This window comes from Parasteatoda tepidariorum, chromosome 8 (genome assembly GCF_043381705.1).
Source record: "Parasteatoda tepidariorum isolate YZ-2023 chromosome 8, CAS_Ptep_4.0, whole genome shotgun sequence".
Lineage (NCBI taxonomy): Eukaryota > Metazoa > Arthropoda > Arachnida > Araneae > Theridiidae > Parasteatoda > Parasteatoda tepidariorum.
Window position 1 is genome coordinate 62,899,308 of NC_092211.1, and position 27,776 is coordinate 62,927,083.

The window sequence follows — 27,776 nt, forward strand, 5'->3', positions numbered from 1 at the left end:
TTTTATTTTACTTTGTATGTCTTTTTTCTCTTCATTTTCATGCATTGTCATCCAATTCTAAACTATGTGCCAAATTTGAAGTTTGTAGCTAGTCGGGAAGTTAGTTTAAAATCGATTACAAAATTCCACCCGGACAGACATACACGAAGGCAAGTTTATATAAACGTGGTAATAAAATAGAGAATTACGCAGAAAAAACGTTTTAAAGTTTTTGCTGATGTTATTTTAAATGCTTCAAGCTCCTGTTTGCTTTTAACGTAATATAACGCAACAAAAAATAAAGAAAATAAGTAGGTACAACTAGGTATAAAAACCAGCTCACTGTATCTGAAATCGAAACAATTGTTTAGATTGTTAAACATCTAAACATAAAACATATTAAAATATAAGTAATTGCACAGCAAATACGTTTTAAAGATTTTGCTGATGCTACTTTAAATGTTTCAAGGTCCTGTTTGCTTTTAACGTGATGAAACGCAACAAAAAATAAAGCAAATAAGTAGGTGCAACTAGGTATAAAAACCAGCTCACTGTATCTGGAATCGAAACAATTGCTTAGATTGTTAAACAGCTAAACATAAAACATACTAAAATATAAATAATTGCACAGAAAATACGTTTTAAAGTTTTTGCTGATGTTACTTTAAATGTTTCAAGCTCCTGTTTGCTTTAAACGTGATGAAACGAAACAAAAAATAAAGCAAATAAGTAGGTACTACTAGGTATAAAAACCAGCTCGCTGTATCTTGAATCGAAACAATTGTTTAGATTGTTGAACAGCTATACTTAAAACATACTAAAAGATTAATACAAGTATTAATTTACTAATTCTATATGTTGCCACGAGTACTTACATTAACTACGAATTATAACTCTCCAGAATAAATAATAAAACTGAATTTAAAACTTATACTAGTAGTAAATATCAAATAACTACTACCATTCTGAAATCCTACTTCCAAACTTCATTTATATTAACTAACCTTAATTCTGCATTCTCATAAAATATAACACTATTGTTAAATAATGCATGTAAACGAGACAGTATGAAATTATGGAATTAAAAGTAATTATTAAGGCCAATATTTACGCAGGAATCGTGGGCTTTATTTCAAGCTCCAAATGTATTTGGAATATTGATATCAATTACTAACTTCAAAGTTTATTAGCAGATACATAACAGATGGCACTTGTTTGTATCGTTCTAACACAATGGAATATACTAAGTTTTGCTGAATGCACTTTGAGGTAGGTCGAAAATTAATTATGTATTTCATTAGTGGCAAGTCTAGATTCGCTAAAAGCTTTCGGAATAAGCTCAACTTCTCAAAAAGTTTGTTTCAATTAAATGAAAGTAGCAGTTACATAAAGGAAAAGATTTATAATGAATGACAAAATTGTAATATGGAATTAGTTATGAAACAAATTTAGAAAGAATAATGAATGCGGTTGCTCTTAAATTGTATTTAAAGGAAGCATTGCTTTGACTGACAATACTTTTACTTTCTCTACAAGTGAAGCTTATTACAAATTTAATGTACGTACTGTTATATGTACTTCGTTACTTACGAAATTTAGTTCCTTCAGCTCATCACTTTTCAGTCATTTCAGTTCTTTGCTTTTGAATTTTAGTTCCTTTATTATTTTCATTTAGTGCTTTTAACATCATTATTCTTTAAATTTAGTATTTTTAAATCATTATCTTTGAAATTTGGTATATATAATTTTTTGCTTTTACATTTTAGTACTTTTACTCAGTTACATTATAAATGTAGTACTTTTTTTTCCTTAATTTCGAAATTAATTGCTTTATTATTATTTTTGAAGTTTATCTTTTTTAATTCGTTATCTTTGGAGTTTAATACTTTACTTTTGAAATTTGCGCAAAATTTAAATTTCTAATAAAAATACAAAATTGAAAAATAAATTTAACTGATCAGATAGTTTTAATGACGTTCTCTAGGGTATCATGACGAAATTACCAAATTTTATCCCATATTATGTAACCGTATTTTTTGTAATTTAAATAAAATCATTTCCAAAGCGCTTTAGTAAAATTTACCGAGTTTTTTGGTGTTTCCATAGAGCCAAGGAATACTATAAATTGTTTCATATTCTAGTAGTTTTGATCATACTTGTTTACTCATTGCAAACTCTACTAGGTATAGAGCCAGCTAGTTATTTATTGAAAAGCATCACTTGTTTTAAACACATAAACTTATAAAAATTCAAAAATTGTGAATTAATTTACTAATAATATATGTTTTTTTTTGTAGATTTTGGCCCTAGTAGTTATGATATTAGTACGTTTTCTTTTCTTACGATAAAGGGATTTATTCCAAAGAATTGAGAAAAATTATTATTTTCTTTTAAATTGTTCCATTACTCTTTGAAATATTATAAGATATATAATGGCCATAAAGATATCAAAATCATGAAATAAAAGAATGCTCTCTTATAGAGATGTGAGGACGCATATTTTTAACATGAAGAAGATTTCCGTAAAAATTAATTAACGATCGAACTGAGGGGTGGACCCCCCCTCCCAGTCCTAATGCCAAGAATTCAAAATTAAAAGTGATTGAATTGCTCCCAGCGGACAGTTAGGGGCATGGGAAGAGATCCATAATTGGCGATTTATCAACAAAAAAAATTAAGATAGCCAAAAAACAAAGCCAACTCCGCAATTAATATTAAATTTAAAATAGTTTCGCTATAGCGAAATAGCCAAAAAGACAGTGAGAATCAATATATCCCTGTAACTGAAAAATTTTTGTTGTAAGAGAACTAAAGTAACTTAAGGAATCACGAGTTATAAATAGATTTCGATGTTCGATTTAGTCGCGACAGTGAATTAATAAGTTTTGCATTTGTATTGAATTCAAAAGTAAGACGTTACATTGCTTGTTAAGAAAAGAATAAGATATTTATATTTGCTTTTCATAAAATGTAATAAAAATTAACTTATTTTAATTTAAATAAAACTAGATTAAGAATAATTTAAAAAAGAAATTTATAAAATTAAAAGAGTTTTTAATTGCTTGGAAATATGTAATGCCTATTTGTGGCATCACAGTTGTCTTTCGTACTCACATTCAATTCCGAATTATAATTTTCAAAAATAAGTAATAGAAATGAACTTGAAACTTATGCAAGTAGTAAATATCGAATAAACTTCAATTATTCTCATTCTCCAATCCTGTTTTCAAACTTCATTGATATTAACTCATCTCTATTCTGCTCATCATAAAATATAACTTTAAGTATTGTTAAAAATTATATATAAACGAGAAAGTAAGAAATTATGGAATTAAAAGTAATTTTTAAGGTTAATATTTACGAAGGAATTGTGAGCATAATTTCAAGCTTCAAATAAATTCGGAATATTGATATCAATTACTAACTTCAAAGTTCATTAGCAATTAAATAACAGATGTCACTTGTTTGTGCCGTTATTACACAATGGAATATACTAAGTTTTGCTGAATGCACTTTGAGGCAAGTCGAAAATTAATTCTGTATTTCATTAATAGCAAGTCTCAGATTTATTAAAAGCTTTCGAAATAAGTTCAATATCTCAAAAAGTTTGTTTCAATTAAATTAAAATAGCAGTTACATAAAGGAAAAGATTTATAATGAATGACAATAAAGTTTTTGGTAAATAATAAATGAATAGAGTCATACTTAAATTATTTGAAAGGAAATATTACTTTGAATGGCAATGCTTTTACTATCATTGCAAGTAAAAATTAAAAGTGCGTGCTTTTATTGTAATGCGTTACTTATTTTAAAATTTAGTACTTCATTAATTTAGTTAATATTTAATTAACTTATAATTTTTAATTTAATTTAATAATTATAATTCTTTACTATTGAATATTAGTTCTTTCATTTTTGCAATTTTTAATTTAGAACTTTTAACTCATAGCCTTTGAAATTTAATACTTATACTTCGTTACGTGCGGAATTATTCGTTACCTTTGAAATTTAGTACTTTTTTGGATACTTTTGAAATATAGTACTTATACTTCGTTGCTTTTGAAATTTAGTACTTTAACTGCGTTTCTTCCGAAATGTTATGCTTTTAATTCGTCATCTTTAAAACTTAGAACTTATACTTCGTCACTTTTGAGATGTAGTTCTTTTAATTCGTGACTTCTGGAATTTAGTACTTAACTTTTAAAATTTTGTTCTCACAATTGTGCTCCCGTATTTTTATTTATTTACTTTTTAAAAAAGTACGTAAGTTAATATTAAAATTGCTTTATATTCATCCTTTTTTTTAGAAAAAAAATAAAGATCTTCAGGAGGAAAAAAAAATGTTTTCTAAATATTTTGAATTCAATCATTTTCTCTAAAATTCTAAATATTGACTTCTACAATATCTTTATAAACCGGTTAGTGTATTGGATATAAACTGAAAATTCAATTATTTTCTCTAAAATTCTAAATATTGACTTCTACAATATTTTTATAAACCGGTTAGTGTATTGGATATAAACTGAAAATTCAATTATTTTCTCTAAAATTTTAAATATTGACTTCTACACTATCTTTATAAACCGGTTAGTGTATTGGATATAAACTGAAAATGCAATTATTTTCTCTAAAATTCTAAATATTGACTTCTACAATATCTTTATAAGCCGGTTAGTGTATTGGATATAAACTGAAAGTTTAATTATTTTCTCTAAAATTCTAAATATTAACTTCTACAATATCTTTATAAACCGGTTAGTGTATTGGATATAAACTGAAAATTCAATTATTTTCTCTAAAATTCTAAATATTGACTTCTACAATATCTTTTGAAACCGGTTATTGGATACAAACTGAAAATTTGAGAGCAAATCTAGACACTCATGCTGAAATGAAAAACACACCTGTTTACACAAAACATCACTTTCCGATGATAAATAATGTGTATCTGAGGAATAATAACACCTTCTGAATTTTAGTTTAAAGCATTTATTTGAATTCGTCAGCAACTTGTCTTGACAAGTTAACGCCGCAAGCCATTTTGAAACGCAGTTGTTTTGCAAAATAGCTAAGAATATTCTATAACAAATTAAGTATCGGTAAATATTATAATTTTTGTCTTAAGTTTTTTAAATAAAAGTTTGTGATGTTTCGAATTTCTAATTTTGTTTAAGTGTTTCAAAAATCATTCCATTAAACATAAACACTTGCACTGAAATGGAGAACACAAATGTTTTGCATCATTATTATTCAAATATAAACAATGTGTATCTAAGGAATATTAACGCTTTCTGAATGCTACTTTAAAACGTTTATTGAACGTTGCCAACATGTCTTTACAAGTTCACCCAGCAACGATGCTTTGTATTTTTAATTTTCTCTAAGAGTCTTAAAAATCACCATATTTTGCAACCGTCTCATTAATCATCCCCTTTAATCATTAGATTTTGTAATTATTACAATAATCATCACATTTTATAAAATTATCATATTTTTAAACGAATATAAATTTTTGTTTTTGAAAATTTAGGCATGTATTTTCGTGCAAATTTGATTCCCCCTACAGAAAAAAATCATTTATTCACTAAATGATTCTCAGAACATATGAGTATGTATGCATTAGTTTTAAAAAAAATTAGAAGTATCAACTGCCACTGTCATATAACTGAGAAGCGCCATTTTACCACTACTGGTAACAAACGCATAATACATAAACGTATGTATATATTACTATAACTATATATTTTAAAATATCCATATAAAGTTTCATTTCCAATATCTGGTATTCTCATAAATATTTAACCCATAAATATAAGTGCTGATAAAAATTAAAAATAAAATACCCTGATATCACCCTCTGTCATTATTGAATTCAAATTTAGGGTCGCACCCTAATTCTATACGATCCTGGTTAAAAAAAAGAAAAAATTTGAAGTATGGACTGCCATTGTCATGTGAAGCAGAGGCGTCATTTTACCACTACTGGTGACTTACGCATAATACGTAAATATATGTACATATTACTATAACTATATGTTTTTAAAAATTTGTGTAAAATTTAATTATAATATCTGGTATTCTAATTAATATTTTACCTATTAATATAAGTGCTAATAAAAATAAATACCCCGTTATCATCCTCTACCGTAATTGAATTAATTTAGGGTGCACCCTAATTCCACATGACCCTGGAAAAAAAATTATGAAGTAATAAACTGCCACTGCCGTATGAAGAAGAAGAGCCATTTTACCACTATTGGGTACATATGCATAATACATGAATATCCGTCTGAATTAATATAACTATATGTTTTTAAAAATTTCATGTAAAAATTTAAATCCAATATCTTTTCTTTCTATTAATATTTTACCTATCAATATAAGTGCTAATAAAAAGTGAAAATAAAAACTATTGATAAAGAATAAAAAGCCCTACTTTGAAAGGAAAAACACATAAGATAAGATCGATGATTTCTGGTGTTGACAGGTTCTCAATCGATTTCCCATACGAAGAGGAACTGCTATTCCCCTTTAAATATCAACATCTATATGTCCTTTATTCAGAATAACTTAAAGAATTAAACATTATTCTGAATAAAGAATTGAAGCAGGCATAGAAAGTTTAATTATTATAATAACACTGATCAAAGATCATGACTTTTTCAATACAAACTGTGAAATAGTTTTTTGAAAAGCTTTATAAAAAATGAAAAAGGAATTCAAATAATTGTATTGGAGATACTTTTTTTTATTATTTATATCCAACTTTCGTTTTCCTAATTAGTGCGTATGTTTTGGATGTTTTTAAAGGGAAAAAATATCCCCATGGGGAATTTGTTCGTGTCAAGAAAAAAATGTCGTCATACGTTACGTTTTAATTAAAATATTCCTTTTAAATAAATTTTTATCCATTTTGTTTACAAAAAAGTCATGTACTATTGAGAAAGGCCTTAAATTTTATAATAAGCTTAGTATCTTTTGTGTTTTATATTTTATAAATAAAAAGTTTTTGTATAATGCATGTGAAAAGTAAATGCACTTTTTTAAAAACCAATGCAAAAAATTTATTTATAAAACAGAAAACACAGATGAGAGATTCTATATTTAGTATGAAGAAAGTTTAGTTGATAGAAATACTTTTACATTTTAACACAGATATTAAAAATACTTCAACGTTTAGGTCGTAGTAATTTTGATTTTTAAAAAAAAGGTCAAGTAATGAGTTTTGTATTTTATGTTCTTTCCTAACAAAGTTAGCAATCTTTCTTTTTAATATAATTGCAAAAGAATTGATTTAGTAAGGTCGTGAGTTCGATCTTCACCTACCGAAGACTCCCTGTGTATTAAATAGTGACGGGTGCAAGTTAAATCTATCAGATCACAAAGTCCTCCAAGTTCCCATAACAAATTAACTCTTCTTGGGGTACTGAATAGGAGACTGATCAGTTTCTGGTTCAGGTCAAAATTGCGAAGTGGATGAATATATGAATGTATGGATTAGTTCGCAAGAAAAGCACCCTCTATCTTAAATTTGGTTTCACTCAGCAGGCTTGCTGGTATTGGCAAGTGGCATTAGAGACAACAACAGCAGAATTAATTTAATACCTTGCACCCTGTCTAATCTTCAGCAATCGTTAAATATCACCCCGTATCCAGTCATTGCTAGATAATCTAATTTTTTAAATATTTAGTTTGGACTTTAATTTTGTTCACATTTGCGAATGCATTATGCTATAAAACACGATATTTATTCATTGAAATCGTAAATAAAAATTAATGATAAGGTGGGGGCTGAGAACAGGTAGAAATTCGTATTCTTTTTTTAAGAAACCATACCTCAGCTACAAATTATTATTATTATTTTTTTAATTTTTGGTTGCTTCATAGTGTTTGTAAATAACAAACATAGTAAGCATCAGCTTTAGAATAAATCTAAAAAAAAAAAATTATTGCACATATATCAACAAATTCAGTAAAAACTGTCAAAAGTACAACTGAAGACCACGATGGCTTAAGTCGATAATAGCTAATTTGGAGGGGGGGAAAACATTTTACGCTCCTATGGGAATGGTTTTTTACAGTACGGTCTATTTTCCCTATGATATAACTCTCGGAGAGAACATGTTTTTCACATTATAGATTTGTCAAAATTCAGTAATCGTCAAAATGTAACAGATGATCAAATCGTCATTTTTGTTTTAAATGGACATAAATCGTTCCTCTTTGATCCTCAAATGAACATTTTTTTTAATATGGCTGTAAAACATAAAATAATATTTTGATTAGTTAGTGTGTATAGTCTGTTTCCTGGACTCAAATATACAGAAGAAATCTGTTCAAAATTTAAAGTAACTAGGACTATCCGAATTAAAGATATCGCTATTAAAAATGGAGTAAATAATGAGAAAACATGTTTTGAGACATAACGTTAAATTGGAGAGCCTCGTGGGAAAATAATTTAAAAAATACGTAACTTCAATTATATTTGAGCTAGAAATAAAATTCAAATGGTTTTGGAATCCCTTTCCGTCTGGCTGTGGTAGGTGCTCATGGTTTTCCCCACTAAGTAACTAAAATTTGGGTTAGGTCTAAACGAAAATCGAAGGCTAGTTCTTCTTAGTGCTTAATCCAGGAGTTCTCTTGTCTTCTGAGTTGGGCTCAAAATTACAATGCTGCAGAGTTGAACAACATTAAAGGTCATAAACACAGAATAGGTTCGAAAGCTGGTTATAAAACAAAATAAAATGGTTTTAGGAAGAAAATTTTTTTTTATCTTATATAAAAGAGAATTTAAGTTTGATGATTTTGTAATGAAGCTCGGATAAGCTGTATATGAATGCCTGTCCTCTGAATTTTTTTTCCAATGTCCACCTGGGGAATGACCAGGCATCTGAAGCGCAAATTTGTTGGCCACTCTTTCAAGGTCAACATATTGGGTGGGCTAGCGTTGCTCCCATAGTAACGGCAGATATAGTACAGAGAATGAAAGAACATCCATGCTTTGTCTGGGATTCGAGCCCCGAACTTTTCTGATGCAAGTCCAGTTTTCTGACCCCTACAAAGTCCGGTTGGCCCAGGCCTCAAAGAAAATTTCTGAATATGCAAAAGACAGTATAACTGAAACCTTCAATATGTTAAAACCGCTCATGCTACCTCGTAATAACTATTAAACTTAAAATCGAAAGAATACTCATATCAGAAATTAAATGTCAATATTATTCAGTATTCTTGAAGCTAAAAATTTTAAAAAAAAAAAAAAAAAAAAAAAAAAACTAAGTTTCTGCACTATCAAAAATTTCGAATCCTATTACAATAAAAAATATCGATACTCAGGGTGTCGATACTTTTTTACAGTAAAATCCATTTTTTATCGGAACATGTTTCGGAACAAAATGTTTGATGCACCGCAATTTTTACAGTAATAATTATCGTAAAATCAATCGATCACTCGAATAAAAATATATTTCTGTAAAAATTGAGGAATTATAATTTACGGTAAAAATGAATTTTACGGTAAAATGGATTTTATACGCGTTGCATCGACATTGTTGGTATTTTATACCGTAATTTGACCCGGAATTTTTTTCAGTGTATTTCAAATACTTAAGCTATAAAAATGTCAAATATTTTACTTACTTTTTTGAAAAGAGTGGCCATCCCATTCACTAAACTTTATCTTTACTATTGTACACATCAAGATATCAGACTACACCCTGAGAAATATCCAAAACACTATCTAAACCTGTAAAGAAAAGTAGCAACATGTTGTAACCAGTAAATCTATAGACATTTTTCACTTTATACATGTTTAAATATATAAAGGACATTTTAATTTTTTGCTTAAATTTTGTAAATATTTTTGGTTGAATTTATTTAATTGTTTGAAGATGGTAAATTTATTTATTAAAATAAAAATAATTAAGTATAACTGTGAGACATGTTTTTTTCTTTCTAAAATCATTTTATTAGTTAATTTATTTGAAAAATTACTGAAACATTTCAAACATAATTTCAAAATATATGAGTATAAATTTAAATCTCTAAGTTTTGGAATAAATTTACGTGCTAAAATTCGTAGAGATTTATTTTATTTTATAATCGGAGTTTAAAAACCAGCCCATTTCTGAGTTTACGACTACCAATGTTCAACTCCACAGCCTTGTAATTTTCAACCCAATCCAGAAGACAAGAGAGCTTCTGGATCAAATATAGAGTGAAATTAGCCTTCATGGAGAAGTTTCTGAGGGAACTAACCAGCATTTGCTTTACATGGAGAAGAAAATCACGAAAGTCCCTAGCTGTTAGCCTGACGGCAAAGGGTCTCTAACCCATGATCCGTCTACAACCGAAGATATCTTACGTCACTATTGTAGTCTGTGCAGAATTCGTATCGACCAGCCATCGTTGGGATTCGAACCTGCGTCACCTCATCGGGAGGCGAAAACTTTATTCCTATAGCTACCGTGGCTGTGTAGATGTTTTTAGAGTTTTCCATATTTTTGTTTCTAAACTAAAGTAATGTTTGCAAGATTATGAAATTCGACTTTATGTAAAATTTTCACCGCCAAATAAATCCAAAGTATTTATGCAATGAAAGTAAACCATTTTTTATACGAAGTTAGCACCCATATCGATTGCTAAAAGTTTCATGGATAACAATGTTTTCTTTTTTTTTTACCAAAACAACATATAAAATATGTTTGATAAATTTTAAAATGTAAGAAAATATTTTGCAAAATATTTCAAATAAATTTTTAAGAACACATTTTTACGACTTACTTTTGCTGCATAAAAACACAATTTTAACCCAGGTAAAGAATTTTACGAACGTATTTATTCCTGTTTTGAAGAATATTTCCAAATGTAGGTTCATCAACTCTATATACTTTAGTTGAATGAAAAAGACATTAAACCGAAGAAGCACATCAAAATAGAATTTTAGATCTCCTCTCCCTGTATTACAAACATTTTAGAAAGGCTCGTAAAAATAGGGTTTTATCTTAAAAATACACTTGATATTTTTTATCATAGTTTGTTATCCATGATGGTAGACATGAAAGCAATAACAGAATTGTAAATTTGCAGCAATAATTTTTTTTATTAAGAATATAACATCATTCCTTTTTTTTAAACATTTCTTAACTAATTGAGACATGTTTTTGGTTTCAAATTATTAAAAAAAAAATGTTGGTTGCTTCATCACTGCTCGATTTCATTCGTTATCCCCCAAAACAGTTTACGCGGTTGATTTCAGATCACTTCTCACATTCTTACACTTTCACTTTGAGTCGCGGTGGCTCTGGGGATGGAGCGTTCACCTCCCTATTAGATGACCCAGGTTCGAATAAGAGATGTGGCGGATTGATACAAATAAATTCTTCCTTCAACTTGCACCGACCACAGAGCAGACAAAAACTCCTGTGGTATACGAATCATGGGTTAGAATCCCTTTGTCTTCGGGCTTACCATGGAAATCTTCTGTTGTTTCTTTCTCCATGTGCGTGTTAGTATCATCAAAATGTCCTTCACAAAGACTAGTTTGTCCCAATGCTTGATCCAGGAGTTCCCTTGTCTTCTGGATTGGGTTCAAAATTACAAGACCACGAAGTAAAACATTGATAGTTGTGAATTCAGATTTGGGTAGACTGTTCGACGTCAATTATAAAACTTTCACTTTGTTGAAATCCCGATTTTAATATTTAAATATCTTTAATGCTTAATATTAATTGCATAAAACGCTAGTTTTTACACTTCAAATTATTACAAAATGTGAAAGTTAAAATAAAGATAAGGGCATCTTCTTTATAATTATTGTTTCCTAATTATTGTAGTATCAAATTGACAATATCTCTCTTTCAATTCATTTAAATTCACTGCGATGAGTGTTTCTTTTACAGCAAAAAATCTAAGAAACCGTTAGTAAAAACTACATAACTAGGTAGCTAAAAAGTTTAAACTTTTGTTGATCCCGGCATGTAAATTCATATTTAAAAACTACAGACCTTCTTTTCATGACTAAATTCATCTGGCTATTTCATAGATACAAACATAATGATTCTTTCTTTTTCTCAGAAATAAGAAACATTTCGTCCTAAGCAAAATATATGCCATTCAAAGAAATACGCTGATTCCTCTGTGTAAAAAAATAATATCCAGTTCTAATATACAACAAGAAAACTTATTCTTGTTCGCTGACAACATCACAAAAAAATTCCACACATGCCCTAATGAAGACGTAACACTTTTTATTAGGTACTAAGCCCCTCAATAAGAAGAGATCAATTCACTGAAGTGCTAAAAAGAGTTGATAATTTGCCCCTTTTCTAAGAACCACAAAGTTCTTGTATAAAAGAAGTATATTTATTCCATGGCGTTTGTGCGAATGGACGCAAGTTTTGCTCATTTATCTTTAAAAGAATGAAGCTGATGAAAAAATAAAATCGAATATTTTCTAAAGAATGTTTTGACGTGAGAATTCGCTGAAGCAAAAGAGTAGTTGATTGAATCTCTTTTTAGCGAAGCGTATAAAAGTATGATAAATGCAATAATAATGCTTCCATCTAATGATTGAAACACGGAGAATAACATAAAATGAGGATTTGTTTTTTTTGTTCCATTTTATTCTTTTTTTTTCAGTGGGTGTAGGGAAATCGAATCTTATAACACGAATGTTTGTTTCTGGTGAGGTCGTAAATTGAGTTAGTATGGAAATGACTAGAAAAAGAAAATTATAAAAGGTGCGCGCAGAGAATAAATGAATTTTTATTATGTTGTTTCTGAGAGATAATTATAGCGGACGTTGTTGGTTTTTCGTTTAAATGGAAATCGACTTTATCTATTCAGGGAAGAAATTATTGTTTAAATTATAAATAGATTTACATTGTAATTCAGTCTCAAAGATTGTTGAAACTGATTAAAAATATTAGACTTTTTTTCGTTTGTTTTAAAATTCTCAGGAATTAATTTGTCTTTGTATTTATAAACAAATGATACAGTTTTAAAAAGTTTTAAAAAGCGCTGAAGCTTAATTTAATGCTATGCTGAAACATCTGAAAGCAGTGTTACCTTTTTATTATCACGGGACCAGTCAAGGCTTCATAATTTTTCCGCAGCCCTCTAAGAGGAGAGGGAGGGACTTTGATTGTTTGCCTTTTAGATTGTTTTAATTTAATTGCATTTAAATATGCCTTCACAATAAAATACAATTACTGCGAGGTATTGGTGTCGCTTTAGGTGACGTATTGTAATTTACATTATTCCAAAAATTTATTTGTTTTAAACTTCAGGAATTCTGAAATTCATTTATCTTTATGTTGATAGACAAATTATACTTTCTTAGGAATTTCAAATAGCACTGAGTCGTAATAAAATGTCAATCTGACGCATATTAACGTACAAATTATATTTTATTAAAAGTGGTTTCATAGTGCGATTGTTTAAATTAGCCGAAAATATTTAACATCTTATTATTTTATTATAATATTAAAATTGTTGTAATTTGCATTATTCGAAAATCTACCATAAAATAAAATCATTTGTATTCAAATTTTTACGATACCCTAGTTTAAAGTACTGATATTATTGTTCCATGCGGAATTGAGTTTATTTGAGAGTAGTTGTTTCAAAAATATAAATCTATTTTAAAAATACAGGATTTTTTTGAGACAAATACATTCACGCAAATAATATAAATATATTTATTCGCCATACGAGATATAATGACAATCATAATTCCACATGGAGAAAAAACTCTGGCAAAATAACCGTACTGAATGTTAACAATAATTCTAAATTGTGTACACTTATTCTCTTATGGTAAAAAGAGCCATAATTCTGGTTAATAAATCCGAAATATACGAAATATAAACCATTTATTTAGTGATTTTTTAATTCATATGGTAACGGCTTACCGGAAATTCTTGTTTTCAGAACTATAGTTCTTATTACCACACATTTATTATGCAAATCTGAAAAGCATATTTAAAGGAGTAAAAGGTTTTTAATACCTTGCTCGAAAGTATTATGAAAAAATTACCAAATTTTATCATATTTACCTAATCTTAAGACACATTATAAGACAATATTTTATTGTTAATCTTACTAAAACCATTTCCATAGCCCTCTGGTTAAAATTGCCGAGATTTATAATGGTCCAGATCCAAATACACAATAAATTTTACCATATTCTAGTAGTTTTGACCATATTTTTTATTTAGTGCAGAGATTAATGCCAGCTATCTTCATATATCATAAAATGAAGTTGCTGATTAACCTAATTTATACGTCCAACTGCTAAGCTAATATAAATGAACATATATTTTTATCAATAAAAAAATCATTTTATTTTAACAATGCTTCATTATTAGAAGATTAATTTATACATCTTGATAAATTTATACAACTTGAATTTATACATCTTGCAATAGCAGGATATAAGAAAAACAAACTGTTGTAAGGATAAACGCTGCTTGACCCATCTCAACCCCTAAGGACATAAGGAGAACTGAGTATTGTAATGATAAGAAGAAAAAGTTATATAAAAGTGCTCCTTCCGGGAGTGGATAAAATAAAACATTCTTGGATTTATTCTTAAAGAAGATCTGCCGAGTAGTTTCCTATATTTTAGTACATCGCATTAAGTTGAATAATAATACATAGAATAAAATGTTTATTGAATATTATATTAGTTTTCGGGATTTAATACAAAAATGTTTATTGAATGAGAAATTATTTGAGAATCAAAGAATCACGGGAAATCAAAGAAAAAAAATACAGGTTTCATTCGTCTCAACGAAAATAGATTTAAAGTTGATTTATAAAGTATAAATATTGTCAATCATGATAAATATTTATTTCGCCTACTAATATATGATATGTAAGTTGCATTCGTTTAAAATATTCAGGACAGTTATTACAGCTTACTCTGTTGTTTTAAAGAAAAAATCCCAAGACAAATTCTTGATCAAAGAATTTCGGTTCATGTAGTATTTAATATGATTCTTAATGGTCCAACATGCGCTGATGGTCACCGACATGCAACAATTCCATCATGTTCTGATGGTTTTGAATGGTCTGACAAACGTTTATCATTTCAAAGGAAAATGATGCCCTAGTTCTATGATAGTAGACCCTTAAGTAATGTTTGATTTTTTATTGACCAACATCAAAGGTAGAAGATGTATTGTTACTATTATAATGATCAATAATCAAATTAGGTATCAATAAGAAAAATATGATGGAAAATGTAGTTTACTATTATAATGAAAAATAATCAAATTAGGTATCAATAAGAAAAATATGATGGAAAATGTAGTTTACTATTATGATGGTCAATCATTTTATGTTTTCAATAGTTAGAAGAACAACCATCAAAATATATTGGAAGATGTTGTTTTGCTATATTGATGATCAACATGTAGATTAGGTTTTTTATTGTTGAACCAACGACAACCATCAAAATATGGAAGATGTTTGTTACTATTATGATAGTTAACCATCATTTTTTGAATAAAGCAGAAACAAAACGTTAATAAAGCATAAATGAAAATACAGAAATGAACATATTATAATTTCGGTTCTTAAAATAAGAGTCTTCCTGAGAGTCAAGAAACCAAACAATGGTTGTGAAGTAAAGAGTCAAAACATGCGCAAACTGGTTTAACCATGATGAACCAAGAAACACGTTTGAACAAGATCATACAAAAAGAGAGATAAGAAAGAGGTGTTAAGGGAATTGGCGGGAAACTTAGAGTGCAAATTAGAATTGACTTTCAAACATTTTTGAATGGTAGGATACAAAAATGATCATTGATTAAATTATTAGAATATTTCAAATTATGGAATAACTCCCATATTTTTATCTATCTTTTTTAAAAACTTTTTCAAACTCTGTCCATATTGGACAAATCACTTGACCAGTGTTTGTATCTTAACTTCTCAGCCATCATTTAATGTTTAGACACGGAGTAAGAGTCTTATTTATAGGACCGAAACTATTATACGTCATTTTCTGTTTTTTTTTTTCATTTGTACTTTATTAACGTTGCTTTTTTGTTTCTTTTTGGTTTAGTTTATATAGCATAAAGTATACCGTATCCTTTCTTTTGGACATCGTTTAATTTGTTTTCATTCTTGGACCAACAACAACTATCAAAATATGATGGAAGATATTGTTTTGAAACAGTTATGGTCAACCAGTATTTTATGTTTATTAATGTTGAATCAACAACACCCATCAAAATATGACGCAATATGGTGTTTTACCATGATGAAGGTAAACTAGGTATTGGTATACCAATAACATACACCAGTTCATGATGCGATATGTTGATTTACAGCTATGATGGTCAACCATCAAATGATATTAATCAATGTTGAACCCTCACTTTTTGATGCATTATGTTGGTTGATTGTTATCAGTACACTAACAACAGCATTCAAGCATTCATTACTACATGATATAATATGCTGTTTAACTTTGACAATTGACCATTACTTCATGTTTCGTATTTGTGGATTAATATCAACATTTACTACACAAGAAGTGGATTTACTACTTTGCTGTTTAATCCTCAAATGCGGTGGATCAACATTCATCATTTTATGATAGAATATATTTTTTACTGCCATAATGGTCAACATTAAATCATTTTTGATATTAGTGGATAACTATATCTCCTCATTTTTACATGCAGTTTTTTATAAAAACAAAACAGCTTATTTCCTATGAAAAAAAAGATCAAAAACATGGTATACTTATCAAATAAAAGCAAAATAAAATGAGTATAATACATTTCTAATATGTTGAAAATATATTTATGAGAAATTTTCTTTTCTTTCAAAAAGTTTATAAAATGGAGTTGGAGTGTATATTTGAGAAAATATTTTGAAAACAATAGAATTATTAAGGTAAAAAATTATATAGATAATCCGAAATCAAAAAATATCAAGAATTTATTAAAAATAATGTTTGGTCTGAATTAGCTATTAAAGGACATTGGGGTTATCCAACACCTCCGAACAAGAGAAAAGGCCTCCTCACAGATGAAGTTATTAGGCTGACGTAACAAAAATAAACTGCTCAGTGGGGACTTAAATAAGACAGATATTTCAATGTTTGGACTACTGAAGGATCGGGATTTTCGCTAATGGTAACCCCTGAAGGCTTCCTGTCTTCTAAAAGGTGTTGATTTAGTTCTTTAGAAAAGCCTATATTTTGCCTTAAATAAAAGTGTTTATTTCCTTAAATAGTTTTATTAAGAGTCGTGGTGGCTCAGGGGAGAGAAAGCTCGCCTTTTCATAAGGTGAATCGTGTTCGAATCCTAGCGACGACTGGTCGATTCGAATTCCGAAACCGGCTTGCACTGACCACAGTGCGTGCTGAGGTGAAATATCCTCAGTGGTAGACGACGAGTCATGGGCTAGAGTCTTCTTACCGTTAGGCTAACCAAGGGAGGTTTGCATGGTTTTCCTATCCATGTAACGCAAATTCAGGTTAGTTTCATCAAAAAGTCCTTTACGAAGACAAATTTCACTTTATATTTGATCCAAGAGTTCCCTTGTTCTCTGCATTGGGTTCAAAATTACAAAGCTACGGAGTTGAACCCAAATTTGGGTCTGCTGTTCAACGACAGTTATAAAACATAAAAAATAGCTTTATTTAAAAAAAATCAAATGTATATTATAAATTTTGTTCGTCACTAAGAAAAATAAATCTTAATATTTCAACAAATGTTATCATCTTAGATACACTAATGTTCAAAGTTGAAAATTAAATTAAGCATTTTCATTTCCTTGAAAATAAGTATTTCAAATGAAAGCAGTTTAATATTTTCCTTAACGAAGATAAAAATATTTAGATTTGTCAAATTTAAAAATCTATTCCATAGTAACATTACCAAGTAAATTTGTAAAATAAATATCTAAAGATTTAAAGTGTATATAATTATAAAAAAAACCTTATTTGCATAATATGCGAACATACGTGAAATTTATCACTCTTCGAGTATTTATGAATATAAGGTTTTTTATAATCAAATAAGTGTCTGGAGGAAATATTTAAAAAAGTGTGCTTAAGGAGCTTAATTTTATTCTAGAAACTAAATATATTTGAAACTCACGCACATATTAGGAAACTATGCAACAATTTAATATTTGAAATGTCTGCATTATGTCTTTCAATTCTTATAAAAATTGGTAATTTTATTCTGAGTCAAAAATGTATCAACCAACATATCAGTTTAAGTAATAAAAAATTAAGCCAAATCTTTTTGTATTCTCTGCATCATGTATTTTGGAGTCAATTTCCTTAATAAAATCTACAAGAAAGTTTAAAAATTATAAATACGTATGACCTATAATAAAGGAAAAAGAAATTAGCACTCATTACTATACATTTTGCGAGTATAATTTAATATTACTTTTATTTAAAGTTGTTAGTTAGGTATCTAAGTTAGGAAATAAAAATATTTTCTAAATTAGTATATTTCTTAATGTAAAATAAATAAAATCTCTAGTGTGAGGATATTTCTAAATCAAAGATTTTTCATTGTTTAAAGTAATGGCTATTTTNCTACTTTGCTGTTTAATCCTCAAATGCGGTGGATCAACATTCATCATTTTATGATAGAATATATTTTTTACTGCCATAATGGTCAACATTAAATCATTTTTGATATTAGTGCATAACTATATCTCCTCATTTTGATATGCAGTTTTTTATAAAAACAAAACAGCTTATTTGCTATAAAAAAAGATCAAAGACATGGTATTATCAAATAAAGGCAAAATAAAATGTGTATAATACATTTCTAATATGTTGAAAATATATTTATGAGAAATCTTCTTTTCTTTCAAAAAGTTTATAAAATGAAGTTGGAGTGTATATTTGAGAAAATATTTTGAAAACAATAGAATTATTAAGGTAAAAAATTATATAGATAATCCGAAATCAAAAAATATCAAGAATTTATTAAAAATAATGTTTGGTCTGAATTAGCTATTAAAGGACATTGGGGTTATCCAACACCTCCGAACAAGAGAAAAGGCCTCCTCACAGATGAAGTTATTAGGCTGACGTAACAAAAATAAACTGCTCAGTGGGGACTTAAATAAGACAGATATTTCAATGTTTGGACTACTGAAGGATCGGGATTTTCGCTAATGGTAACCCCTGAAGGCTTCCTGTCTTCTAAAAGGTGTTGATTTAGTTCTTTAGAAAAGCCTATATTTTGCCTTAAATAAAAGTGTTTATTTCCTTATTATTAAGAGTCGTGGTGGCTCAGGGAAGAGAAAGCTCGCCTTACCATTAGGTGAATCATGTTCGAATCCCAGGGACGACTGGTCGATTCGAATTCCGAAACCGGCTTGCACTGACCACAGTGGTAGACGAGTCATGGGCTAGAGTATTCTTACCGTTAGGGTAACCAATGGAGGTTTGCATGGTTTTTCTATCCATGTAACGCAAAATACGGCTTAGTTTCATCGAAAAGTCCTTCACGAAGACAAATTTCTCTTTACATTTCATCCAAAAGCTCCCTTGTCCTCTGGATTGGGTACAAAATTACAAGGCTACGGAGTTGAACCCAAAAATTGGGTCTGCTGTTCAAAGACAGTTATAAAATATAAAAAAAATATTTTTATTGATAAAAAATCAAATGTATATTATAAATTTTGTTCGTCACTAAGAAAAATAAATCTTAATATTTAAACAAATTTTATCATCTCAGATAAACTAATGTTCAAAATTGAAAATTAAATTAAGTATTTTCATTTTCTCGAAAATAAGTATTTCAAATGAAAGCAGTTTAATATTTTCTTTAACGAAGCTTAAAAAAATTTAGATTTTTCAAATTTAAAAATCTATTCCATAATAACATTACCAAGTAAATTTGTCAAATAAATATCTAAAGATTCAAAGTGTATATAGTTATTAAAAAAAACCTTATTTGCATAATGTGCGAACAAACGCGAAATTTGTCACTCTTCGAGTATTTATGAACATAAGCTTTTTTATAATCAAATAAGTGTCAAGAGGAAATATTTAAAAAAGTGTGTTTAAGGAGCTTAACTTTATTCTAGAAACTAAATATATTTGAAACTCACGCACATATTAGTAAACTATGCAACAATTTAATATTTGAAATGTCTGCATTATCTCTTTCAATTCTTATAAAAATTGGTAATTTTATTCTGAGTCAAAAATGTATCAATCAACATATCAGCTTAAGTAATAAAAAATTAAGCTAAATCTTTTGTATTCTCTGCATCATGTATTTTGGAGTCAATTTCCTAAATAAAATCTGCAAGACAAGAAAGTTTAAAAATTGTAAATGCGTATGACCTATAATAAACGAAAAAAAATTTGCACTCATTACTATACATTTTGCGAATATAATTTAGTATTACTTTTATTTAAAGTTGTTAGTTAGGTATCTTAGTTAGGAAATAAAAATATTTTCTAAATTAGTATGTTTCTTAAGGTTAAATAAATAAAATCTTCAATATATATATATTTCTAAATCAAAGATTTTTCATTGTTTAAAGTAATGGTGTTTCTTAAATACTATGAAATTTCCTTGAATTATGGGTTTAAATGGAAAACTCTAAGTATAACTCAAAAATAGATGACACACAATTTTAAAAACATGTTCTCAGGCAACGGTTAAAAAACGGTTTTTTTTCATACATAATTTATTAGAAATCTGCACGATTAGTAGAGTTGAAATTTTCTCTAATATGACGCATTTTTTTCCTCTATTCTGGAACGTATCTGTCGTTAATAATTTTCTCACCGTCAACCCATGGGTTTTCAGCAAAAATTATCGACATTGTAAAAGATATAAAAGTTTAGAAATATTCCTGGAAAATAATGGGCTACTGATGTGCTACTATTGAACAGTAGTATTTGTGGCAAGAAAACAAGAAACATTTTTAGGAAATCTGAAATCTTCCCGTTGAGTAATTTTCCTGGATTTCCTGGAATTTTCCTAATCTTTCTGAAAAATTCAGAAACTTGCCACTAACTTTGAAGATTAATCAGTATTTGTTTTTTGCAAAAAAAGTATAAGACTTTGGATTAGCTTAAATTTTTATATTACTTCTAACAATGTAATGTTGCACAGCTGCATAACCTAATGAGGCAATCTAGTCTGACATATGGATGCGTGCTATAATTTACTATATAGTGAGTTGGATGATGAGGAGCAGAGATTCAGTGCTGCCCTCTATGATTGAGAGCTGCGGAATTCTGTTGTCCAGCTCACAAATTGAGCAATCTATGCAAAAAAAAAAATTTCTGGTGTATATGAAGAATGACGGAAATATATGGAGTCTTACTCGAGTGAAAATTTGAGCTCAGATTTTTAATCTATTATAATCCAATAATAATAATTTTTAACTAAAAAGTGGAGTAAATTGTAGTTGTTACATGAACGCCAATAATTTTCCAGAGGAAGTGTTATGCAAAATTTACTTGATGAAATTTGATGTAAATTACTTCACTTGTTTATTATGTGTTGATTCAGTCTTTCGATTTGGAATAAAAATGCTTTTTAACTCTATCCATAGTTTAAACTATTTTTGAAATTCGGTAAATTATCAGTAAGATTCAGTTCAATTTGAGCTCTAAAACCACGAAATCAAGTAAAGGAAGCGCAATTGAACTACATTACCAACGTTAATAATGTTTTACTACACTGTTTAACTATATGAAAAATGCTAAAGCTCAAAATGGCTCAGGTTTAGCGAAACTTTAATATGAAGCTGAGATACGGCGTCTAATAATGCTTTCTAAGCAAAATTACACGCTACTAAGTTTCAACTGAAGCGAAATCATAATTCAATGAATCACCTTATTAAGGTTGAGACAAATTTGAATCATAATATTGTTCAGTGTACCATTTCAACTTTAAATTAATTTTTCAGAGAAGGTAAACACTTGAAAATTTTTACAGAAAATTTGCATGATAGTATTGTTTAACACACACCAATATTTTAATTATCATATTTGTAAAATTATTGGAGGGCAATGCATTGATATTCTGCTTTATAAGAAAACTTCTGACTTTGATTACGTGTATTTTTATGCCCCAATCAGAAAGAAATTACCAAATTACCCAATCAATGAGTCGTGGTGGTTCAAGGGATAGAGCACTCGCCACTCAACGAGGTGAAGCGTGTTTGAATCCTAGCGATGGCTCATCAATACGAATTCCATACCCAGCTCGCTCTGACCACAATGCTGACGCAAAATATCTTCAGTGGCAGACTGTTCATGGGTTAGAGTCCCTTCCTGTCTGGCTAACAGGCAAAGAGGTTTTCATGGTTTTCCTCTTCATGTACCACAAATGCGGGTTAGTTCCATCAAAAATTCCTCTACGATGGCGAATTTCTCCCAATACTTAATCCTGGTGCTCTCCATGATTGGGCTCACAATTACAAGGCTGCGAAGTTAAGCATTGGTAGTCATTAAATTGAGTCGGCTGTTTAACAACGGTTATAAAATTTCCCAATCAGATAAATTGTTGAAGTATGAAACCATAATATTTGATTGTTGAATAGATATTATGGCTCAAATTTTCATTAGTTCTTACGAAAACTTTAATAAAGCATTATATGAACGATTTTTCCAGAGAAGTGGAAACGTTTTATAATTAAAAAGATTTTTTAGAATAATTATGAAGAATACTATCTTTAGTTCAAAGTTGAATCTTAGTATATTGATGAGGATCGATAATATGGTTCAACTTAAAACATCTTGAAGTCGTAACAATATCATGGTTCTACAAGTATATACTGTGCCATATTTTAAAATAAAATCTTCACAACCGAAAAAATAATAATGGAAATATTAAAAAATAAATAAATCTAGCTATCAAAAAAAGATTTTAAAGAAGCCACACATGAAGTTTTGTTCAGCCGTTAGAAAAAGGGTCAAAATAAATATATAAATAAAAGCGTTAAATCCCTTTTCCATTTCAACGGAGCAGAAAAAGAATCATTACCAGGTCTCAGATATCCATTAACACTGCAAACACAATACGTACAAAGTGAAGTACAAAAATACAAATACAAAAAGAGAATTTCTGTCATCGTAAAACTGTTAACTTTTGGTTCTTCAGTATCGTCGAGAAACATTAATTTTTGAAAGGTTTCCGTATTTGCTCGTATTGTAAAACGAGTGTCGTTACCAAAAAGAGTAGTTTTTGACTTCCATTTTTAGTGTTAATGGGCTATTAAATTCTTATCATTTGGAATTGTTGGATAATTCCTTGTCATAGGTGATTTAAGTTCAATTTATTGCTAGATATGTATCAGTTTCAAACGTATGCAGCCTTGAAATTTATTTTACGGAAGAAAAGGGAAATAGAAAATAAAAGTTAACTTAGCATTACAAATGCAAGTTAACTTTTAAGGTATAAGAGAATTGCTTATGAAAGTTTAGAATTTTAAAAAGCAATTTTAAAAGATTTGTTTTTAACATTGAAAACAATTTTGAATAGATATGAGCAATTCTACAAATAAACGCCAATCAAGCGGCCGAAGAAAAAAAAATTGGAGGGGGGGGGGGGCATGCTATTTCTACATGAAATTTCTTCTTTTCTACACCCTAAAAAAGCAAGATAAAATCATGAACATGAAATTTTTTCTTTGTGGCATACTTTAAATGACAAATTACCAATATTAAATTTTCCCCGATTTTTTTCAATTTACGAACTTAGATTAAATTTTTTTATTTTTGTTTTTTATGCTAAAATATTATCTTATAGTATGAAATCTCTATAAATACATTTTAGAGAGACATTAGAATAATATTATATTTATCTAAAAATCGTTTTATCTGAATAAATGGCTCAGATAGTTCGTAAATTGAAAAAATCAGGAAAAATTTAAAATTGGTATTTTGTCATTTGAAGCATGTCGCAAAGAAAAAATTTCGTGTTCACGATTTTTTCTTGCCTTTTTAGGGTGTAAGAAAGAAGAAAATTCATGTAGAAATAGCATGCCCCCCCCAAAAAAAAGTTTATTTTTTCTTGACCGCCTGATTGGCGTTTATTTGCAGAATTGCTCATATGTCATAACATTAATACCAAGATACTTTTTGCTACATTTCAGACTCAGGAAAATCTTATAATGTTTCAGAAGAGATGGCATTGTCTTTAATCTGAACCTCATATAATTGCGCTGCTCAAAATTGACATGCATGAGCGTGGACAAGAGGAATGCTACATGAACGTACACGTGCAGAATGCTACGTGAACGAGCACAAGCGGAGTGCTACAAGAACGTACAAAAGCAGGATACTACGTCAACGTACACAGTTGATTATACATAAGGGGAGAATGAACAAACGGGATTCTATGTTAAAAGTCTCTCTAACGATAAAGGAAAAATATTTCTGAAGAACATTGTCTGAGACAAACGTCTGTGAACAAGTAGCGTAAAAGTGTACCCAAATAGAATACGCTCTTTTTTTTAATACGCTCGTTTTAATATGCTCCTATTGTGCGCATTCCAGATTTCCTGACCCTGGGCTCTGCGGTGCAGGAGCAGTTATTTCTCTTAGGTTGTTAGCCAAACTTGGAACCTCTTGCGTTTAGTCCTCAAGCATTCTTCGTACTCATTTAATCGACCCACTGAGGGAAGAAAGGCTGATTCAACCTTGCAAAGCCCGAGGATATAACCCTAAACCTGTGGCATGATAGCGTATTGTTGTCTCAGGTATAGTGCGGCTTTGAGAACTCCTCCAGTCTAAAAGTCTGGGACTGTCTGCTACTATGGTAACAAGTGAGATCACATTTCAAATGGGGGTGAAATAGAGGAAAGAAGGCGTCGATTGCTTTACTAACGACGATCTATGTCCAGATTAAGATAAAACTATTCACCCACCCCACATCCCTATTCGAAGTGACTGTTCCTCGTAACCATAGTACCCGCCACGACGCGAGACGGGTGTCTGGAGGAGTTCTCTTGAAAGCCGCACTATACCGGGCATCTTAATACTATTATGGTCGTTCATATTATCTACTGAGAAATACGAAATTTAATTACTTGGTTTTCTAAATCAATGTTACGAAGTTCAAATAAGACTTTAATAAGTTATTTGATGAAATTCTATAATATTTAGCTCCGAATAAGTATTGAGTTGGCAACAGAATTCATGTAGTTTCTTTTTTTTTATGAATTTTATAAATATTTAAATATTTAAAGTGTGGGAGAGTCCTGTTTTTTTAGACATCTTCTCTACTGTTTGACGTGAAATTTCACACAAAAGATGTCTTAATCGCTCACCATTGAACTGAACTGCACTCTCAGAATGATTTGTGTCTTTAAAATCAAATTTTCCATTTTTAAACCTTGCCTACCAATCAAGAGTGATACTTTCAGTTATGGCATTCGCTTCATACGCGGTATACCTGTCTTTAGATTTTGCGGCATTAGACCCTTGATTACAAAAAAAAAGGTGATGTAAGAAATGCTCATTTTTAGCTAGATTTCTTCAGTTATTTTGATGGTCTCAAAATTAACATAACTTAATTTTAAAATGGCAGTAAATTTCTTACAAAAAATGGTTAATCACTTTCTATCGAACTCAACTACACGTCCAGAATAATATCCGTCTATGAAATCTAGTTTCCCACTTTTTTTTTTAACTTGGTGTACCAATCACGAGCGATTCTTTCAGTTATGAAGTCTTCTGCATATACACAGCATGCCTGTCTTGAGCTTTTGCAGTATCAGAAACCTTGATTTGAAACAGAAAGAAGATGATACAAAAATTACTCCTTTTTTGGCTTGATTTTTTTCAGCCATTTTAATGATCTCATAACTAACAGAAATTATTTTTAAAAAAGTAAGTTTTTATAAAACGAAACATCCTCTTTTTAATGATCTAAAACATTATGCCAAAAACATTTAATGGTATGCGAAAAGTTAAAGTTTAAATTAAAAAGATAGAACTGAGTTGTCAACTCAATATGCACGTCATCCTTAGCCACAAAAAATTTAACACGTTTCAGGTATCATTTAAAACATTTCATGTGTCATTTTTGGAACTTACAATTCACTCATAAACGGAGATACATTTGAAAAGGTTACATTCTATAAGCGCTAAATAAAACACTTTTTACATTTGGAAAACTTTAAACATACAGTTAAATATTTTTACACAGAGAGAAATTTAAACTTTGATATGTTATTTTTAACTGAAGTAGTATTAAGTTACATTTAAGTCTCCAGGCGGAGACTTAAACGGCTAGGAAAAAAATGCCTCGTTAGTTTGGGATTTAAACGCTAAGCTTATGATCTTCTTAAGTCTTTAAAGAAACTACGAAAATCCGTCGCATTTATGATAATATTATACTTTCGAAGGGAGACTTTTTTTATGCTTTTTTGTTGCATGAGTTTTAAAATTTCAGCATTTTACTTGGGAAAACTCGACTTCAAAAAGAAAAATACATCATGTATATTGTAAACGAACAGATTTATATAGATTCGAAACTAATAACGGTAAAATAAATTTAACTTAATTTTTTATATCGTCTTTGCATTGAATATACTTTTGTTTCGATTCCTTTTTCATTCAACAAGCTGGTGAACTGATCGTAAGACATGGTTTCTAATAGATCACAGAAGTAAAACACTAGCATTGGTCAGTGAGCGGGCGGGTGACCTCTTTGATCTGCACCAGTAATAGTGCTTAATATAGACTGCCACTTGCGCTGGATTTGTAGCTTCTTAGTTGTCGAAGCAACCTTTTTTTTCCAATGAGCTGCACAATCGGACTTGCCGATGAGCAGACCTAGTGCGTTCTCCTGAGATGGTATCCATTCTTTCAGGACCACCACAATGGGTGAGATACCGTTGGTCATGTTAATTTGGACGCTTAGTTTCTGCCACACTAGGTGGCAGCACCAAGACTCTATTTGGATGCTAAAGTGCACTAGGAATTTAATTTTTGCCGGAAATGCCAAGAGTAACTTTGAAACTTTGTTTCTTGTAGAAAACTATGAAATTTAACTAACATTTGTTTGCTTGTTTGCCAGTGAATACATCGAGAGTACGCAGCATCGGTTATATTAGCATTAAGTGCCAGACTGTACTGCGCAAAATCATGATGGCATGTCTTCGAATATTCTCCATGAAAATATTGCCCAGACTGTCGCCAACTGCACGTTCTGTAGCTCCAGTGCGACTTATAAAATACTACTACTACTATTACTACTACCCAATGAGCTAGAAATTCCCACTGGTAAAAGTGATCCAAAAATGGCAATTACTTAATTGTTGAAACTTCATATGTACAAAAAGCTCTATCGAATATTTAATTGAAGATCTAGATAACATAAAAAATAATATTTACTTAAAAATAAGGAAGCTTTTCCACACATCTAATAATGAAACAAGACACTAACAATTTCATCAATTCTGACGATTTTCCATTCGAAGACATTGGAACTAACTCTGCAGCAGGAAATTCTTTAGGCGATGACTTAATTCAAACTTTTTTACTTTCTTGTTTCGCAATAGATAAACCACATTTTTCAACAATAAATATTTCTTATCTTTATCTGTAACGGGTTCACTACACTTCTTCACAAAAACTCAGTATGAATCAATTGACTCAAGAACATTTCCGAAAGCGTCATCTGCTAATAAGGGGATATAATTATCTACTATATTAACCTTCATCTATCAAAAAATACCTCAAGATAGAATCAGGTTAACATGTCTTATATACTAGTGAATTGTTATTTAATATTTATAGTGGTAGTTACGCCGCAATTGCTTAAGTTTGC

The 27,776-nt window shown here is 29.5% G+C and overlaps 1 protein-coding gene across 3 annotated transcripts in view; it reads right to left on the reverse strand.

Moving 5' to 3' along the window:
- Positions 1-27,776, reverse strand: part of LOC107453302 (suppressor of lurcher protein 1) — a 1,038,548-nt gene that overhangs the window by 722,428 nt on the left and 288,344 nt on the right. For all 3 annotated transcript variants that reach the window (XM_071184104.1, XM_071184106.1, XM_071184105.1), the window contains exon 2: positions 9,616-9,721. In XM_071184104.1, the coding sequence (XP_071040205.1) occupies positions 9,616-9,636 (21 nt within the window). In that variant the 5' untranslated portion in view covers positions 9,637-9,721. The remainder of the gene's footprint in view (positions 1-9,615; positions 9,722-27,776) is intronic.